Source organism: Anolis sagrei, chromosome 8 (assembly GCF_037176765.1).
Source record: "Anolis sagrei isolate rAnoSag1 chromosome 8, rAnoSag1.mat, whole genome shotgun sequence".
NCBI lineage: Eukaryota > Metazoa > Chordata > Lepidosauria > Squamata > Dactyloidae > Anolis > Anolis sagrei.
The window spans coordinates 37,706,141-37,727,416 of NC_090028.1; the positions used below are offsets into that span (position 1 = coordinate 37,706,141).

Consider the following 21,276-nt stretch of genomic DNA (forward strand, 5'->3'; position numbering starts at 1 on the left):
CCCTTTCCCCCCGCCGGCCTCCAGCAGCGAGGAGACCCCCCGCCACGCCGCTCCCCTCCCCAGCATGGCCACCCGGCAGCCTCCCACTCCAGCCCCGCCGCTCATCCCGGCAGACCGAGGCACACCGGCAGAGAAGGCGTCACACACTCCGCTCGCTCCCAGCCCGGCTCCGGCTTTATGCAGCCCGGCGATTGCACCAGCCGCAAGCACACGGCCGCGCTGCCTGATGGGGATTGTGGTCCCTCCTCCTCCCACGCCCCTCCCTCCCTGGCAGCAGGAGGGAGGACTACCCCGCCCACAATCCCCTCCGCCCAGGCTGGGAGAAAGTGGGGTGGGGGATCCCTCGGGGGTCGGGAACTGGCAGCTACTGGGTTTGGCTTTTAGAAGGGAGATTCCTCTTCTTCCTCTTTCTCTCCCTCATCCCCCTCTTCCTCCTCCTCTTTCTCATTCTTCCTCCTCCTCTTCTTCCTCTTTCTTCTTCCTCTTCTTTCCTATTCTTCCTCCTCCTCCTTTTCTTCTTTCTCCCTCTTCCTCCTCCTCCCCTTCTTCGTCTTCCTCCTCCATCTTTTCCTCCACTTTCTCGTTCTTCCTCCTCTTCTCCTCCCTATTCTTCCTCTTTCTCATTCTTCCTCCTCTTCTTCCTCCTTCTTCCTATTCCTCCTCCTCTTCTCTCTTCTCCTCTTCTTCCTCCTCCTTTTCTTCTTCCTCTTCTTCTTCCTATTCTTCATCCCCTTTCTTTTATTTTTTTTCCCTTCTTCTCTTCCTCCTCCTCTTCCTATCTTTTGTCTCCCTCTTCTTCCTTCTCTTCTTCCTCCTTTTCTTCTTTCTCCTTCCTGTTCTTCCTTCTCTTCCTCTTCTTCATCTACTCCTCTTTCTCCTTCTTCCTCTTCTCCTTCCTCCTTCTTCCTATTCTTCCTCTTTCTCATTCTTCCTCCTCATGTTCTTCCTCCTTCTTCCTATTCTTCCTTCGCTTCCTCGTCCTCCTCCTCTTCTTCCTTTTCTTCATCCACTTAATAGTCTTCTTTCTCCTCCTCTTTTTCCTCCTCGTTCTTTCTTCTTCTTCCTGTTCTTCCTCCTCCTCCTCCTCCTCTTCTTTTTTCTCCTTTGTGTTCTTCCTTCTCCTCCTCTTCTTCATCCACTTAATATTCTTCCTTCTTCTCCTCTTCTTCCTCCTCTTCCTCCTTTTCTTCTTTCTTCTTCTTCCTGTTCTTCCTCCTCTCCTTCTTCCTCTTTTTCATCCACTTATTCTTCTTCCTTCTCCTCCTCTTATTCCTCCTCTTCTTCTTGAATGAATGAATGAAATTTTATCATTCATGAATGAAACTTAATCTCCTCGAAGGGACTCAGGGTGGCTCACAACAAAATACTCCGTAAATTATAAATCAACATAAATGAAGATGTAAGATAAATCCACATGATTACTAACATACTAAATCCTTAAAATAGCATTTAAAATATCTAAAATTAGGCTAAAATTGTTGGGGGGAAGGAAATGGAAAACAACAGGTTCTTCTTCCTCTTCTTCCTCCCCCCCCCCCCCCTTCTCCTTCCCTGTATTGCATGGAATTTATTGTGCCATCAAATCTATTGTGCAAACTACAAATCCCAGGATCACATTCCTTGAGCTGGGCTATTAAATGAAAGGGTGGAAGGGAAAAAAGTAACTTCCCCCTTTGCTTTGGCTCATCACTAAGATGACTGTATGATATGACTCTAATGCACACCGTATTTTTTGACTCTGTGTTGCCCACATAATGCTGCTTCAACCTGCATTCTTTGGCAGTGTAGATGGGGCCTCAGTTGCTGCATCGACAAAACGATGCTCAATCATCTTATTAAAAAGAAGCCGAGGAATGAGCTGAAGCAAACGCCACCACACTTCAGAGTTAACGCAGTTTGATTCCACCTTAACTACCATGGCTTAATGCTATGGGGTCCTGGGAGTTGCAGTTTCACAAGGTCTTCAGCCTTTTCATGCTGGGGCCTCCCCAAACTACGACTCCCAGCAGCCATGGCAATTAAAGCGGTGTCAAACTGCATTAATTCTACAGTCTGCACAGCCCAAGGTAGAACTGTCATGTTGCTTCAGCTCCAGCTGACAAGTGAAATGTCTGGTTTGAAGCTTGTGGCTGTGTTTTGTGTTCATTGTCGAGAAGGATTTTCAGTGGGGATTTCCATCAAATAGCATAATCTAGACCTAAGATTGAACAAAGCAAGGTAGTTGTTCAAAAATATCATTTATGACTTGATTCAGGCTCCCACCATTGATAAGGAAAAAGCCGCATTTACACAACGAACAAGATCTATTCAACACCAGTGTTTTTCCGCTAATCAGGATCATGGTTTTTGGGGGACGTGGAAAATAACTGTACCATCTCTCTGTTCCAGTGATGTGGAAATGTGTGTTGTGACAGCAAACAAGCAAATGGGGACAGAGATGCTGTTCTTTGGTGAACTGCGAGTGACAGCTGTCCATACAAAGCTTTGACAATGAGATGAGTCAAAGCTTGGACAGACTTTGACACCAGGACACTGTTAAATAAGCATTTCAAATGTCTTGAAAGGACACATTATTACTTAATCCCATTATAATTAAATTTATGTTTATATTCAATATCAGTTTGTATTCGAGACTTGAAAGGGAACACTTTGTTTTTCTTAAGTCATTAAAAGGGTGCTTTGGTAACATAGTGTCTATCCATTCCAAGAAACTGTTGAGTTTAGAGAGAGAGGAAGGAAAGGAGGAAGGAAAGAGAGAAGGATAGAAGGACTGAAGGGTGGAAGGGAAAAAAGGAAGGGAAGGACGAAGGAAGGAAAGAGAGAAAGAATGAAGGATGAAAGGGAGGATGGGAAGGATGGAAGGAGAAAGAGGGAGAGAGGGAAGGAGGGAGGAAAACTGGAAGGAAGGATGAAAGAGTGGAAGGGAAGGATTGTAGGAGAAAGCGGGAGTGAAGAGAGAGGTAAGGATGAAGGAAAGAGAGAAGGAAGAAAAGGAGGAAGGAAAGAGGGAAGGGTGGAAGAGAAGAAAGGAAGGGAAGGAGGAAGGAAAGAGAGAAGGAAGGAAGAACAAAAGAAGAAAGGCAGGAAGGTAAGAGGGAAGGAAAGAGAGAAGGAAGAAAGGACGAAAGGATGGAAGGGAAGGATGGAAGGATGGAAGGAAGGAAGGAAGGAAGGAAGGAAAAGAGGGAAGGAAGGGCAAAAGGGTGGAGGGGAATGTAGGGAGGGAGAGGAGGGAGGAAAGGAAGAAATGACAAAAGGGAAGGAAAGAAGGAAGGAGAATGGGATAGAGGGAAGAAAGGAAGGATGAAAGGGTGGGAGGGAGGGAAGGAGGAAGGAAAGAGAGATGGAAGGAAAGGATGAAGGAAAGAGAAGGATGGAAGGACAAATGGGTGGAAGGGAAAAAGGAAGGGAAAGAGGAAGGAAAGAGGGAAGGTTGGAAGGGAAGAAAGGAAAGGAAGGAGGAAGGAAAGAGAGAAGAAAGGAAGAATGAAAAGGAAGGAAGGAAGGAAAGGAGGAAGGAAAGAGAGAAGAAAGGAAGAATGAAAAGGAAGGAAGGAAGGAAAGGAGGAAGGAAAGAGAGAAGGATGAAAGGGAAGGATGGATGGATGGATGGAAGGAAGGAAACAAGGGAGGGAGGGAAAGAGGAAGGAAAGAGGGAATGGAGGAAGGACAAAAGGATGGAAGGGAATGGAGGGAGGGAAAAAGAGGGAGGGGAGGGAGGAAAGATAATCTGAATTTTATATGGCAGTGTAGATGGGGCCCTAGTAAAACTACAAACCCGCAGAATTCCATAGCATTGAGCTATGTCAGTTACGATGATGTCAAACTGCATTACTTATGAAGTGTAGATGCTGCTTTTGCACTTGTTGCTCTGAAAATGATTGGAGCCAAGCACAATAGAAACAAGGAAATAAAGTGGGGTATGAATAAATAAATTATTATTATTATTTTTATTATTATTATTATTATAAGTCTCACCTAATAAGTCTGACCAACACAGTCAGAATCTTCAGCACTGACATCAGTATGGAGTTCGGCCTAGACAATGTGCCACAGTGGCATTAAAGAAAGGGAAAATTACTCACAGCGAGGGCATAGAGATGCCAAACAGGCAAACCATCAAATGCAATCAGCCTGAAGCCTACAAATATCTGGGCATACTACAGCTGGACAATATCAAACATGGGCATGTGCAAAATGTGGTCAGCAAAGAATATGTCCAAAGGGTCAGAACATTTTTGAAGAGCAAATGAAATGGCAGAAATATGATCAAGACTATCAACATCTGGGCCATCAGATACACTGCTGGAATTCTGAACTGGACCCAAGCAGATCTGGACAGAAAAACAAGAAAGCTGACGATAATCCACTCCTCCTGACACCCATGTACTGATATCGACAGACCTGATCTGTCCAAAAAACCAGGAGATAGAGGGCTTCTGCAAGTGAAACTAACGGTAGAAGAAGAGAAACGTGCACGGGCAGATTATGTGAAAGGCAGTCAAGAACCAACATTGAGGGAAGTCAAGAGTACTTAGAAAACTACTCAAAGTGCAAAAGACAAAGAGTAAATACCGTAAAAACACAACCCAGAGAAGAAGAGAAAACTGGCCAAAGAAGGCTCTTCATGGACAGTTCCTGGGAAACATTGAGAACAAATTGACAAAGAAAAAACATGGCTGTGGCTCACAAATGGAACTTTGAAAAAGGAGACAAAGGAGGGCCTGATTCTGGCAGCACAAAAACAAGCCATTCGAACCAATAATAACAATAATAATAATAAAACTTTATTTGTACCCCGCTACCATCTCTCCAAGGGACTCGGTGCGGCTTACATGAGGCCGAACCCACAATACATCAATAAACAAAGGCGATAACGAATAGTCAATACAAAACAGTTAAAATAAACTCAAAAACAGAAAAATACACAATAAGCAATAAACAATAACAATAACATACAGCATTTAAAACCTATGGTCTGGCCAAATGTAATAATTAAAATTTAAAATGCCATCCAAGCCAGAACTGAAAAGTCAACTACACATTCCAAGTGTAAACTCTGCAAAGAAGCAGACTTAATGGTGGATCACATCCTCAGCTGCTGCAAGAAGATCACACAGATGGACTATAATCAGAAGCATAATACTGTTACTCAGATGATCCATTGGAACTTGTGCCACAAATACCATCTCCCTGTGACAAAGAACCGGTGGGATCACAAACCTGAAAAAGTTACAGAAAATGAACACATCAAACTTCCAAATTCAGACAGAGTTTTGGAGCGCAATACTTCTGAACTCACGATTGTGGAAAAAAACAAAGTGTGGATCATCAATGTTGCAATCCCAGGTGACAGCAGACTTGAGACGAAGCAACTGGAAAAGCTTACACAATATGAGGATTTAAAGATCGAACTGCAAAGACTCTGGCACAAGGCAGTCAAGGTGGTCCCAGTGGTGATGGGCACACTGGGTGCAGTGCCTAAAGACCTTGGCCTGCACTTAAAAACAATAGGCACTGACAAAATTACTCTCTGTCAGCTGCAAAAGGTCACCCTATTCGGATCTGCACGCATTCTTCCTCGATACATCACACAGTCCTAGACACGTGGGAAGTGTCCAACGTGTGATCAAATACAAAAGCCAGCATAGTAATCTTGTTAGCTGTGCGCTCTATGAGTTAAAGCTATAAGCCTATTGCACAGCAATGTCATCTTTATATTTATCTCCATTAATAAACATTTATCTGATTTCACCAACCTCTTTGCAGACGTCGCCAACGCCTTTGAAATATGCTGATGCAAATCACCATTCATGTTTCTGAATGGTTGCACAAAAAAGCAGACGAGTGACGAAAGAGGCAAAACGCAACCTTTCCAAACCTACCCTTGCCTCTTGCATAAGCCTATTACTCCAAGAGTTTGGGAGTTGTATCATAACTCATCAAAACATTTGTCTGTTTTTGATATCTGCGTATATTTGGGGGAAACCATTTAAATGCATTGTGGTACATAATTATAAGTAGAGAAGAAGGGGAGAAGGAAAGGTTAGGCACACATTGCCTGCTTTGAACTGGATTATATGAGGCTCCACCTACACTGCCATATAAAATCCAGATTATCTACTTTAACTGGATTATATTAGTCTATGCTGCACTGCCATAGAACCCAATTCAAAATGGATAATCTGGATTTTATATGGCAGTGTTGATGGGGCCTCATAGGATCCAGTTCAAAGCAGATAATCTGGATTACCTACTTTGATAATCTGGATTATATGGCAGTGTAGAAGAGGCCCGAATCTACACTGCTATATAATCCTGTTCAAATCAAATAATCTGGATTTTATATGGCAGTGTAGATGGGGCCTTATATGATCCAGTTCGAAGCAGATAATCTGGATTACCTACTTTGATAATCTGGATTATATGCAAGTGCAGAAGAGGCCTGAATCTACACTGCTATATAATCCCGTTCAAATCAGATAATCTGGATTTTATATGGCAGTGTAGCAAGGACCTCAATTAAAGACATTGTCCCATAAACCAAAAGTTACTAAAGATACAAAAACCAGTTCACAGTGCATTTGTTTCCCTGGGGATAACAACATAGGCATTCTTCATTAGAATAACTTCAGTTTGACCAAATAGTAATGAGAAAGTAACTTAAAGGAAACAAGGACAGCCCAACAACATTCTGGGCCTGTTGCAACAAATACCCCAAGGGTCTGGATCCTATTTTTGATAAAGGATTGACACGTTTCATGTCTGCGAAATTCAACTGAATGTTTTTGGCTGCGAGAACAAAGATGCTCTTTCTTATACACACAACAATGTTGGGATAGCATGCTGCAGCTTGCATCCTGCATGTCAACAGGGAGAGCCGTTTATCCTGGAGATAGGATTTAATTTTACCAAATAGGCGTCAGAGGTGTGCAGGAGGGTAATTATGTCAGTAAGATAATTATAGTTTGCATATTAAGAAATATAAGTTGCATCCTGGCTTTTTTTTGTCATCACAATAGCCTTCCATAAAGGGAAGTGTTCATCCAGACCTTTTCTCTCTAATTCAGCAATATTTTCCACTTTCACTGTTTCACTGCTGCCCTCTTGCTCTCAAAGACAGTAGTGCATTCAAAAAGCAGTAAATATAGGATTTGTATATAGCATGTATAGCATGAAATATAGCATGTCAGACTACACAGAGAAGCCATTGAAATCCACAAGCATGTGGACAATTTCAACAGAAAGGAAGAAACCATGAAAATGAACAAAATCTGGCTACCAGTATTAAAAAAATTAAAAATTACAACAGTAAAACAACAGAGTAAACAATCAGGCACATCCAATCACCTCTCAAAAAAAGATTCCCTCAGGCACTTCCAAGCCATCAAATGCTAATTAACGTGGTAAGTTGAAACATTCACACCTAGCTCCAGCAGACAAGAGTCCTTTGTCCCACCCTGGTCATTCCACAGATATATAAACCCATTTTCCTACTTCCAACAGACCTCACTACCTCTGAGGATGCTTGCCATAGATGCAGGCGAAACGTCAGGAGAAAATGCCTCCAGAACATGGCCATATAGCCCAGAAAAACCTACAACAACCCAGTAAATATAGGATTTTTTAGGTTGCTGTGAGATTTTGGGTTTTTTTTTCTGTGTCAGGAGCAACTTGAGAAACTGTAAGTCACTTCTGGTGTTAGAGAATTGGCCATCTGCAAGAATTGGCCACCTGCAAGGACGCTCGAATGTTTAGATATTTTATCATCCTTGTAGGAGGCTTCTCTCATGTCCCCGCATGGGAAGCTGGAGCTGATAGAGGGAGCTCATCCATGCTTTCCCCAAATTCAAACCTACAACCTATCGGTCTTCAGTCCTGCTGCCACTAGGATTTAATGTAAATCTCTTGGGAAGACAAGCGGACCAATGTCAGCATGCTGGAAGAAGCAAAAACCACCAGCATTGAAGCGATGGTCTTCCACCATCAACTCCGCTGGACCGGCCACGTTGTCCGGGTGCCCAACCACCTCCCAAAGCAAAATAGAACGTTGGTGGGCAGGAAAAGAGATTTAAAGATGGGCTCAAAGCCAACCTTAAAAACTGTGGCATAGACACTGAGAACTGGGAAGCCCTGGCCCTTGAGCGCTCCAGTTGAAGGTCAACTGTGACCAGCAGTGCTGTAGAATTTGAAGAGGCATGAATGGAGGGTGAAAGAGAGAAACATGCCAAGAGGAAGGAACCAGGAAAAGCCCTCTGACTTTCGACACCACACAGTTGAGTAGAAATGCAATCCGTTTATTGAAGATAATTAAAAAGCAGTAATATTAAAAAGCACTTTAAAGGAATAGGTAAATCCAATTAGGTAGGAAGATAAACTGGAACAAATAGTCCAGGAAATTAGTCCATCAAGTTCATAAAAAACAAAGGCAGAAACTTCAATAGTAAAATAAAAAAACTGGAAACATGATCATAAAATCCAAGAATTGAAAACATGAAGCAAAGGTGCTTAACACATGACTCTTTCCAAAGCAAGGCTTCCAAGGAACAAGAACACGGTCTTGACTTGATTCCAAACAATGCTTGGTGATAGTATGATAGCTGGGTCTGGAAGAGCAGAGTGTTACGCACATTCCGCAACGGCGGCTGTGAATAAAGGAAGGGGAAAGCGGCATACTAAGGGTGGGAATATATTTCAATTTGGTGCAAGGATTGAAAAGAGGGGAGGGTTAGGATACAGTTTTAGGGTTAAATAAATGCAATTTGTTTCATAAAGATCAAGTAGACAGAACATATTGTAAAGAACAAAAATAACTTTCTGGCCTTGCATCGCACATTTTAGTGCAAATATTAAGACACAAATAGTGTTCAATCAAGCAAGTATTGCAGAATGTCATGCCACAGCCCGCTTCAAAAAGGGTCATGACATGCAGTTGTAGTATATAAAAAGCCACATGTTAAATTCATAAAATATATAGTGGTTTATTTGGATGATTTTAAAGTGATTTCACTGTGGAATTTAGCTCAACTGGGTTTAGGGTTTGGGGTAGGCTAAGGGTTAGGCTTAGGGTTAGAGTTAGGGTAGGGTTTGGGTTAGGCTTAGGCTTAGGTTTAGGGTAAGGCTTAGGGTTTGGGTGTTAGGATTAGGGGGTAAGGTTTAGGGTTTGGGTTAGGATTAGTGTTAAGGATTAGGTTTAGGGTTAGGATTAGGGTTTAGGATAAGGCTTAGAATTAAGGTTAGAGTTAGGGTAAGGTTCAGGGTTTGGGTTAGGATTAGGGTAAAGTTTAGAATTAGGGTTAGAGTTAGGGTAAGGTTTAGGGTTTGGGTTAGGATTAGGGTAAGGTTTAGGATTAGAATTAGGGTTAGAGTTAGGGTAAGGTTTAGGGTTTGGGTTAGGATTAGGGTAAGGTTTAGGATTAGAATTAGGGTTAGAGTTAGGGTAAGGTTTAGGGTTTGGGTAAGGTTTAGGATTAGAATTAGGGTTAGAGTTAGGGTAAGGTTCGGGGTTTGAGTTAGGATTAGGGTATTTATTTCTCGTGTCAGGGCAGCCAGTCAATTATATTACATTTCTAACAGAACAAAGCAAACAAACAGACAAAATACAAAATGTGTGAGTTTGGTAGTTGATTAAATGTCCTTTGAGCAGTATCTGGCCACTTGGAGTGCTTCTGGTGTTGCTGCAAGAAGGTCCTCCATTGTGCATGTGGCTGGGCTCAGGTTGCATTGCAGCAGGTGGTCAATAGTTTGCTCCTCTCCGCACCCGCATGTCGAGGATTCCACTTTGTAGCCTCATTTCTGAAGGTTGGCTCTGCATCTCGCGGTGCCAGAGCACAGTCTGTTCAGCACCTTCCAAGTCGCCCAGTCTTCTGTGTGCCCAGGAGGGAGTCTCTCATTTGGTATCAGCCATTGGTTGAGGTTCTGGGTTTGAGCCTGCCACTTTTGGACTCTCGCTTGCTGAGGCGTTCCAGCGAGTGTCTCTGTAGATCTTAGGAAACTATGTCTGGATTTAAGTCGTTGACGTGCTGGCTGATACCCAAACAGGGGATGAGCTGGAGATGTCTCTGCCTTGGTCCTTTCACCATTGGCTGCCACTTCCCGGCGGATGTCAGGTGGTGTGATATCGGCTAGACAGTGTAATTTCTCCAGTGGTGTAGGATTAGGGTAGGGTTTAGGGATAGAATTTGGTTTAGAGTTAGGGTAAGGTTTAGGGTTTGGGTTAGGATTAGGGTAAGGTTTAGGGTTAGAATTTGGGTTAGAGTTAGGGTGAGGTTTAGGGTTTGAGTAAGGATTAGGGTTTGGATTAGGGTAAAATTTAGGATTAGAATTAGGGTTAGAGTTAGGGTAAGGTTTAGAGTTTGGGTTAGGATTAGGGTTAAGTCTAGGGTTCGGGTAATGGTTAGGATTAGAATTAGGGTTAGAGTTAGGGTAAGGTTTAGGGTTTAGGTTAGGATTAGGGTAAGGTTTAGGATTAGAATTAGGGTCAGAGTTAGGGTAAGTTTAGGGTTTGGGTTAGGATTAGGGTTCGAGCAAAGGTTAGGGTTTTACAATTAAAGAATTCTGACATTCCTTCTCTAATATCTATGTTTCGTTCTCCCGAAAGAGCGAAGTGGAAAGAGCGTAAGGCTCAGAGCTTCCGGACCCAGCTTTCAAACTATTACCCGATGCTTCATCTGATCGCAGATCCTGTACTTCGGACTTTTATCTCCTCATTACACCATGTCCCAAGCAGCCAGAAATGGGTTTCGTTTTAGCCTTGAATCCCTTATCATTCTTTTTTTTTTTTAAGCCTGCCAGAACGTCTGAGGCACTGATTTGGATGGCCATCTGTCGGGGGTGCTTGGAATGTAATTTTCCTGCTTCTTGGCAGAATGAGTTGGACTGGATGGCCCATGAGGTCTCTTCATACTACAAGAGAGGAGATTCCATCTGAACATGAGGAAGAACTTCCTGACTGTGAGAGCCGTTCAGCAGTGGAACTCTCTGCCCTGGAGTGTGGTGGAGGCTCCTTCTTTGGAAGCTTTTCAACAGAGGCTGGATGGCCATCTGTCGGGGGTGCTTTGAATGCAATTTTCCTGCTTCTTGGCAGAATGGGGTTGGACTGAATGGCCCATGAGGTCTCTTCATACTACAAGAGAGGAGATTAGGAAGAACTTCTTGACTGTGAAAGCTGTTCGGCAGGAACTCTCTGCCCCAGAGTGTGGTGGAAGTTTTGAAACAGAGGCTGGATGGCCATCTGTCAGGGGTGCTTTGAATGCAATTTTCCTGCTTCATGGCAGAATGGAATTGGATTGGATGGCCCAGGAGGTCTCTTCAAACTACAAGAGAGGAGATTCCATCTGAACATGATGAAGAACTTCTTGACTGTGAGAACTATTCAGCAGTGGAACTCTCTGCCCCAGAGTGTGGTGAAGGCTTTGAAACAGAGGCTGGATGGCCATCTGTCAGGTGTGCTTTGAATGCAATATTCCTGCTTCTTGGCAGAATGGGGTTGGACTGGATGGCCCATGAGGTCTCTTCATACTACGAGAGGAGATTCCATCTGAACATGAGGAAGAACTTCTTGACTGTGAGAGCTGTTCAGCAGTGGAACTCTCTGCCCCAGAGTGTGGTGGTTGGACTGGATGGCCCAGGAGGTCTCTTCAAACTACAAGAGAGGAGATTCCATCTGAACATTAGGAAGAACATCTTGAATGTGAAAGCTGTTCAGCAGTGGAACTCTCTGCCCCAGAGTGTGGTGGAAGCTTTGAAACTGAGGCTGGATGGCTATCTGTCAGGGGTGCTTTGAATGCAATCTTCCTGCTTCTTGGCAGAATGGGGTTGGGCTGGATGGCCCAGGAGGTCTCTTCAAACTACAAGAGAGGAGATTCCATCTGAACATGAGGAAGAACTTCTTGACTGTGAGAGCTGTTCAGCAGTGGAACTCTCTGCCCTAGAGTGTGGTAAAGGCTTTGAAACAGAGGCTGGATGGCCATCTGTCTGGGATGTTTGAATGCAGTTTTCCTGCTTCTTGGCAGAATGGAGTTGGACTGGATGGCCCATGAGGTCTCTTCAAACTACAAGAGAGGAGACTCCATCTGAACATGAAGAAGAACTTCTTGACTGTGAGAGCTGTTCAGCAGTGGAACTCTCTGCCCCAGAGTGTGGTGGAAGCTTTGAAACAGAGGCTGGATGGCCATCTGTCAGGGTCTGAACATTAGGAACAACTTGACTGTGAGAGCTGTTCAACAGTGGAACTCTCTGCCCCAGAGTGTGGTGGAGGCTTTAAACAGACGCTGGATGGCCATCTGTCAGGGGTGCTTTGAATGCAATCTTCCTGCTTCTTGGCAGAATGGGGTTGGACTGGATGGCCCATGAGGTCTCTTCCAACTACAAGGGAGGAGATTCCATCTGAACATTAGGAAGAACTTCTTGACTGTGAGAGCCGTTCATCAGTGGAACTCTCTGCCTCAGAGTGTGGTGGAGGCTTTGAAACAGAGGCTGGATGGCCATCTGTTGGGGGTGCTTTGAATGCAATTTCCCTTCTTCTTGGCAGAACGGGGTTGGACTGGATGGCGAGGAGAGGAGATTCCATCTGAACATTAGGAAGAACTTCTTGACTGTGAGAACTGTTCAACAGTGGAACTCTCTGCCCCAGAGTGTGGTGGAGGCTTTGAAACAGAGGCTGGATGGCCATCTGTCAAAGCCTTTCTGGTTTGCTGCCTTTCCCGCCTTTTTGTTGTTGTTGTTCTTTCCCTCAGGAACTTTCCCCGCCCCCTTCCAACCGTCATTTAAGCCCCGCCTTCCTTCCTTCCTCCCTTCCCCTCCTCCTTTCGCTGTCTTTCATATCCATTCAGCCAATCGTCAAACGGAGCAGAGTTTGCGTCACGTTCTAAACCCCGCCCTCTATTAACCCCAACTCCTTCTTTTGTGGAAAAGGGGGCGTGGTTTGGGGCGGAGAAGGAAAGGAAGGAGGAGGAGGAGCAGCGGCTGGAGCAGCGCGCGTGCGCACTCCAGCCCGGGAGCGCGAGCCCCAGTCCCCTGCGCGAGGCAGGGGCGGCGGCGGTTCTGATTGGCTGCCCGTGCCGCGAGGGCTCCTCGCCCTCCTGGAAGTGGGCGGGGCGTCTCGCGCGCTCTGTCTCCCTTCATTATATATGCATTTTTTTTCCTCCCAGTCAAAAGGAAGCTGCCAAAAAGACAAGCAGCATGTCTGGAGGTCGGGTTAAGAAAGTGAAGATGGCTACCAAGTCCTGCCCAGAATGTGACCAGCAGGTGAGAAAAAAAAAACAAACACTCTTATTATCATCATTATATTCCTAATTATGTATAAAATTTGCATATTTATGAGCCATGCAGGTGTGTTTGCAGGTAGATAGAGTAGCCATGCTCACCTGGGAATGTCAAGGAACTCCTTTGGTTCAATTGCACTGGGAAAATATTAAAACACATTGTATCATCATTATATTCCTAATTATGTGTAAAATTTGCATATTTATGAGCCATGCAGGTGTGTTGCAGGTAGATAGGGCAGCCATGCTCACCTGGGAATGTCAGGGAACTCCTTTGGATTAAATGTACTGGGAAAATATTAAAACCCCTCTATATCATCATTATATTCCTAATTATGTATAGAATTTGCATATTTATGAACCATGCAGGTGTGTTGCAGGTAGAGAGGGCACCTGGAAATGCCAAGGAACTCCTTTGGTTCACATGTACTGGGAAAATTTTAAAAATACATTGCATTTTGTGTTGCTTTATTGGCAAGAGAAAGTGAAAATGTTGTAAATTGTGTTGCATTTTGTAGTGTTTTCTTGGCAAGAGAAAGTAAACATGTTTGTACATTGCTCAGGGTGTCCCACCTTTAATTAGATTTTAATAGGGTTTGTTTTTTGCCTGTTTTCAACTCCTTTGGTTTAATTGCACTGGGAAAATATTAAAACACAATGCTTTATTGGCAAGAGAAAGTGAAAATGTTGTAAATTGTGTTGCATTTTGTATTGTTTTCTTGGCAAGAGAAAGTAAACATGTTTGTACATTGCTTAGGGTGTCCCACCTTTAATTAGATTTTAATAGGGTTTGTTTTTTTTTTGCCTGTTTTCAAGGTTTTAAGTGCTTTATAATATTGGATTTTGGCTCTCCTTTTTGGAGAGACAAAGCAGGATATTAATATTGTCAATAGTGGGTTGTTGTAGGTTTTTCTGGCTATATGGCCATGTTCTAGAAGCATTCTCTCCTGACGTTTCGGCTGCATCTATGGCAAGCATCCTCAGGATGCTTGTCATAGATGCAGGCGAAACGTTAGGAGAGAATGCTTCTAGAACATGGCCATATAGCCCTATGCTTGCCAAAGATGCAGGCGAAACATCAGGACAGGCTAACATGAGACCAAGCCCAAAATTACAGTACAGCAAAACAAAATACAAAGAAGCAAAATGCCATCAATATAAACACCTGAAATGGCAAAACAAAACAAATAGTTTCAAAATAGCATGATAGAGAGATAGAACACAGGGCGGGCTAAATGTGCTAAAGATAAAATCGATAAAAGCCTGGATGAAATAAGTAGAATGTGTTTGTGAGTAAATGTGAGTAGATCAACTGCTTCTGTGGGAAGGTAAAGGTGCTCCATTCAGTCATGCTAGCCTCATGACCTTGGAGGTGTCTGTGGACAACGCCAGCTCTTCAGTTTAGAATTGGAGATGAGCACACCCCCCCCCCCCCAGAGTTGGACACGATTAGACTTAATGTCAAGGGGAAACATTTACCTTTACTCAAACCAAACTGCCTTGAGTCCCCTCAGGGGTAAGAAAGGCAGTATATAAATACAGTAAATAAATAAAATTTATATGACAGTGTAGAAGGGTCCTCAGTTAACCCAAACTCACGCAACTGGGACTCTCAAGCAAAAAATAAATAAATCAAAGAATAACACTTTAAATCAAAGAAGCTTTTTAAAAATAATACAGTGTCACACAAAGCCATTTTTGTCTCAATTTGTTTTTAATGAGTATATTTCAATATGCAATACAGGCATATTTATTTATTTATCTCGGACATTTGTATCCCGTCCTATCTCGACCTCCGCACAGGGACTCAGGGCGGCTAACAACGAAAAATACAATACAATACAATATAGCAATAAAACAGTACAATATTTATATTGAAATGGTATAGTATAGGGTATGTATTAGTTAGACCTATTTTAGTAGGAACTCTCAAGCAACCAGAAACTGCATTTATCCAGTACCTATCAGTCCTCATTTCTCATTAGCTGAGGCTGGGTCTACATTGCCATACAATCTCATTTCTGAATCCAGATTATCTGCTTTGAACTGGATTATATGAGTCTAGACCAGGGGTCCTCAAACTTTTTAAACAGAGGGCCAGGTCACAGTCCCTCAAACTGTTGGAGGGCTGGATTATAATTTGAAAAAAACATGAATGAATTCCTATGCACACTGCACATATCTTATTTGTAGTGCAAGAAATACTTAAAAACAATACAATAATTAAAATGAAGAACAATTTTAACAAATATAAACTTATTAGTATTTCAATGGGAAGTGCAGGCCTGCTTTTGGCTGATGAGATAGGATTGTTGTTGTTGTTGTTGTTGTTGTTTGTGTGCTTTCAAGTCATTTCAGACTTAGGTTGACCCTGAGTGAGGGCCGGGTAAATGACCTTGGAGGGCCGTATCCGGCCCCCGGGCCTTAGTTTGAGGACCGCTGGTCTAGACTGTCATATGAAGTCCCCGGTGGTGCACCAGGCTAAACCACTGAGCTGCTTAACTTGCTCACTGAAAGGGTGAGCTCCCACTGTTAGCCCCAGCTTCTGCCAACTTAGCAGTTTGAAAACATGCAAATTTATTTATTTACTATATTTGTATACCGTTCTTCTCAGCCCTTAGACGACTCAAATGTGAGTAGATCAATAGGTACCGCTTCGGTGGGAAAGTAACGACGCTCCATGCAGTCATGCCGGCCACATTACCTTGAAGGCGTCTATGGACAACACCGGCTCTTCAGTTCAGAAATGGAGATGAGCACCACCCTCCAGAATTTGACATGACTAGACTTAATGTCAAGGGGAAACTTTTACTTTTACACCGCCATATAAGGATTCAGATACTGGGTTCTAAGGCAATGCAGATGGGACCTGAGATTTAGGAGAAATTTTGTCGCATTAATACTGCAGGTCGCTCACTCACTTGGCTTCCTGAAGTCTGCAGGCTTGCATTTTGTTTCAAGTCTTGTTTTGTATTACAGATCTATCTGACAATAAACTTGTTTTTCCGTTCTGACAGACAAAGAGGTCTGACTCACTCGACAAGCCCGTATGCTCCCCAAATTTTAAGGGAACTAAAAATAAATGTACGTTTTGTATCTTGCCGAAGGAACACAGCAGCGTGATCTTTCTCCCTCTTGTTCCTCCCACATGTTGTGCTCTAATGTGAGATTGTCCTTCGCCTCACCAGTTGCCTTTTCTCTCTCTTAATCTTGTTTGTAATTTTCTGTTTGGAAGTGCTTTTCAGAATTTGGGAGGTCGAGGCCCCACAGTTTGCTTTCTTTTTTTGATAAAAATACAAGTGGGAACACAGATGGTACTGTGCTGCTGCCCTACTCTTTCATTGATTTTATCACACTTCTGTCCTTTCTGTTGCCTTTGAGGAAATTGGGTGATGCACATAATTTCTGCATGTGCTTGCTTCAGTGAAGTTTTATTGCTTTTAAAGGCATGCACAGGACTTTGCATGGATTCGTATTGGTTTTAGCATTTCTGGATGTGTGCTTACTTAGACATCTTTGGGGCTTTCAGTATTTTGTGGCCAATGTGTTTACTCACTAGTGTTTCCTGTGACAAATATGCAGTGCACTGATGAAACACATGCATTCACTGAAATGTGTGTGTGTGTATACACACACACACACACACACACACACACATGTACACCCATAATTAGACCATAGGGCCCCCTGGTTGGCAGGGTATAAAAATTAAGTTATTATTATTATTATGCTTTTTTTACTTTTAATGTTTTGAGTGTTTCCTATCATTAAATCTAGTAGTAAACATGTTCTAAATGTTTGATTTATATATTTAAATGTCTAAGGTAAAGGTAAAGGTAGTCCCCTGACATTAAGTCCAGTCATGTCTGACTCTGGGGTGTGGTGCTCATCTCAATTTCTAAGCCGAAGAGCCAGCGTTGTCCATAGACACCTCCAAGGTCATGTGGCCGGCATGACTGCATGGAGCGCCGTTACCATCCCGCCGGAGCTGTACCTATTGATCTACTCACAGCGGTACCTATTGATCTACTCACATTTGCATGTTTTCGAACTGCTAGGCTGGCAGAAGCTAGGGCTGACAGCGGAAGCTCACGCCGCTCCCCGGAATCGAACCTGCGACCTTTCGATCAACAAGCTCAGCAGCTCAGTGCTTTAACCCACTGCGCCACCGGGGGCTCCTATTTAAATGTCTAAGTTTGTTATTTTTGAGTTGTTCTATAACCTGATGTTGTTTATTTTATTGTTTATGGTTTGATTTGTTTATTATGTTATGCTGGCATTGAATGTTTGCCAATTTTCAGTTGTAAACCGCCCTGAGTCCCCTCGCGGAGATAGGGCAATATAGAAATAAAATTATTATTATTATTATTATTATTATTATTATTATTATTATTATTGCATCGAATATTTTGCCATCAGTATGTTGGTAGGACCCTCTGGTGGTGCAGTCGGTTAAACCGCTGAGCTGCTGAACTTGCTGATCGAAAGGTTGGTGGTTTGAATCCGGGGAGCGTGGTGAGCTCCCACTGTTAGCCCCCAGCTTCTCCCAAACTAGCAGTTTGAAACATGCAAATGCAAGTAGATCAATAGGTACTGCTTCAGCTGGAAGGTAATGGCGCTCCATGCAGTCATGCTGGCCACATGACTTTGGAGGTGTCTATGGACAATGCCAGCGCTTTGGTTTAGAAATAGAGATGAGCACTATCCCTGAGAGTCGGACATGGCTACACTTCCTGTCAAGAGGAGACCTTTAAATAGATCATAATGTATGTATGCGTGTTTATGTACACATGCATGTGCACAGATACACGCCCACACACACACACACAAAATAGACTCTCATTAACTAAAAATAATTTCTGGTTGGTTGAGAGTTACTACTAAAATAGGCCTAGTTAATACTATATGCCATACTGGATCATACCATAAACTCTGCATTAACTTGATATTAGTGTTATTGATTTTTTGTATCAAAAGCATTGCTTAAATTAATATAAAACCAAAAAAAAAAAAAAAAGGAGCGCAGGTGGCTAAATATCTTTTGACCGAAAAAGGGCAACAGCAATGGCATTGTCTGTAGCCTCCAACAATTCTTTATAATAATACATGCTTACCTTATGTATATTAGTGTTCAAATACATTAATCAAAAGAAAATTGAGACAAATAAAGCCAACGTGATATAACATAGGGAAACACCTGGTGGTGCAGCAGGTTAAACTGCTGAGCTGATAAACTTGCTGACAGAAAGGTTGGTGGTTCAAATCCGGGGAGCGGGCTGAGTTCACTCTGTTAGCCCCAGCTTCCGCCAACCTAGCAGTTTGAAAACATGCAAATGCAAGTAGATAAATAGGTACTACTTCAGCTGGAAGGTAACGACGCTCCATGCAGTCATGCTGGCCACATGACCTTGGAAGTGTCTATGGACAATGCTGGCTCTTTGGCTTAAAATGGATAAGCACCACCTCGCAGAGTCAGGTATGACTAGACTTAATGTCAAGGGGAAACTTTTACCTTTAATATAATATAGTTTTATTTTAAGCCACATGTTGCTGTGGCCCAGTCTGTGTATATGTGTTTTGTGTGTGTATATATTTGTGTATATGTGTTTTATGTGTGTTTGTTTATATATGTGGCTTTGCGCATGCGTTGTAATGTATTTTTTATTTTTTTACTTTTTAAGTCTCATCTGCTGTGTTTTTCAGTGTTTTTATGAGTGATGGTCACTTGTTGGCCTGATAGGTGGATTGTGTCCAAATTTGGTGTCAATTTGTACAGTGATTTATGAATTATGTTAATCCCACGAACGAACATTACATTTTCATTTATGTAGATTTAAATTTCCACCAAAAACTGATTTTGTTTTTATTTTATTTTTAATTTGAAGTGTTATTTTTTATTGCTTTTTGGTCCGATCGCTGGAGCTTTGGTTAACTGAGAATCTACTTTGTGTGTATGTGTCTATATGCTGGCCACATTTCCGAAATGTGTGTGCTCTTGTGTGTTGCCCCTGTTTTCATTTATGTAGATTTAAATTTCCACCAAAAACTGATTTTGTTTTTATTTTATTTTTAATTTGAAGTGTTATTTTTTATTGCTTTTTGGTCCGATTGCTGGAGCTCTGGTTAACTGAGAGTCTACTTTGTGTGTATGTGTCTATATGCTGGCCACATTTCCAAAATGTGTGTGCTCTTGTGTGTTGTCCCTGTTTTGTGGATAGAAGCCTATTTTCCATGGGAAGTGTGGGGCTGTGCTTAGTTGTGGCATTTGTATGTTGCAACGTTCAGCTGTTCTGCATTTCCTCCCAAGAAAGCAATCCTCCTGTTAAATGAATGGCAATTCATTCGCATGGAAAAGTTGTTGCAAGAGAGCACAGCCACACCAAGGTGATGTGGTTTCTTGTGGCCCAATAAGGTCTGGTTTCACTTTCCTCCTGAGATTCTGCTCGCAAGTTTATATTATCCTGCATCAAAACCAGCTGTTTCTTTCTGAAATGCTGGGTCTTGGAACTGTGTCTCGCGTCCTTTTCCTGATCCTTCTCTTTGTGAAACTGGGCCAGCTTCCTCCCATTTTCCATCTTTGAAAATAATCCTTTTCTGTCATCTGTTCTTAATGCACGAGAAGGGCCTGACTTAAACTGAATTCTATGCATTGCTTATTGCTGTATCCTCAATTTCTCTACACATGCCTTCTATGATCCTCATATTTTTTTCTCCAAGGGATTTGTGAACATTTAAAAATATGCAACCCTAGCTGTATGCTGCCTGCCTGCAGGCTTCAAAAGAGCTGGTGAGCTATACTGAGAAATAATTTATTTTCCTTATACAATTTACTGGCACACAGCTATGAAGAACTGGAAAATGCAGGGTGGGGGAATTTATTTCCTAACGGCTTCTGATGTTTCGCTTTGAGAAAGCCACCATGCCAACTTGCTTCTGATTCATTTCACAGTTGTAATTTTAAAAAATATTTGTAGATACCACATTTTATCAAAGGCCTGGGAGTGAAGGAGCTCTGTTTCAAGAACACTAAAATGTCCTCACTCTGGAATGTTAAATGCCTGCCTTAAGACACAATGAGAATGTTTTCATTTTATGTTAGAATACGCCTAGGAAATCTATGTTCTTTGTGTTTTCCGTGCTCCACTAGCAACGCTGAATGTTATTTTTTTATGAAAAACAATACAATTATCAATTTTGTAGAATGTACGCTAAGCTGGATCCCAAATATTCTGCATTGCATGATCCTTTGTTCTTCTGTTCTTACAAAAAGTAAGAATAATATATTGTGTGAGTGTGTATCTATATAAATAAAAATGTAATGTTTGTTTGTGGGATTAACATAACTCAGAAACCACTGGACGAATTGACACCAAATTTGGACACAATATACCTATCAGGCCAACGAGAGATCATCACTCATAAAAACACTGAAAAACACAGCGAAAGGGACTTTAAAAAGCCAAAAAATAAAAAATGCATTACAATGCATGCACAAAACCACATATACACACACATACACATATAACGGTATAAGGTAACGGCACTCCATGCAGTCATGCCAGCCACATGACCTTGGAGGTGTCTGTGGACAACGCCGGCTCTTCGGCTTAGAAATGGAGATGAGCACCAGACCGCAGAGTCAGACATGACTGGATTCAATGTCACAGGACAACCTTTACCAACCTTACACATATATACACACACAAAACACATATACATAGACTGGGCCACAGCAATGCATGGCAGGGGATGGCGTGTGTGTGTGTGTGTGTGTGTGTGTGTGTGTGTATATATATATATATGTTTTTATTTTTCATTGTATTTTATATTGTAATGTATAATGATGATGCACTGTGCTGTTTTTTATATTACTGTATATGAACACATGTTGTGAACCGGCCTGAGTCCCTCCTCGGAGGTGAGAAGACCGGTATATAAAACCTTTAAATAAATAAATAAATAATAAATGCATACACGCGTACATACATACATACATACATACACACACAAC

The 21,276-nt window shown here is 42.4% G+C and overlaps 1 protein-coding gene across 1 annotated transcript in view; it reads left to right on the plus strand.

Moving 5' to 3' along the window:
* The first annotated feature begins 13,039 nt into the window (after positions 1 to 13,039).
* Positions 13,040 to 21,276, plus strand: part of C8H16orf87 (chromosome 8 C16orf87 homolog) — a 28,691-nt gene continuing 20,454 nt past the window's right edge. Inside the window, exon 1 of the mRNA XM_060788431.2 lies at positions 13,040 to 13,248. Coding sequence (XP_060644414.1) covers positions 13,183 to 13,248 — 66 coding nt within the window. The 5' untranslated portion in view covers positions 13,040 to 13,182. The remainder of the gene's footprint in view (positions 13,249 to 21,276) is intronic.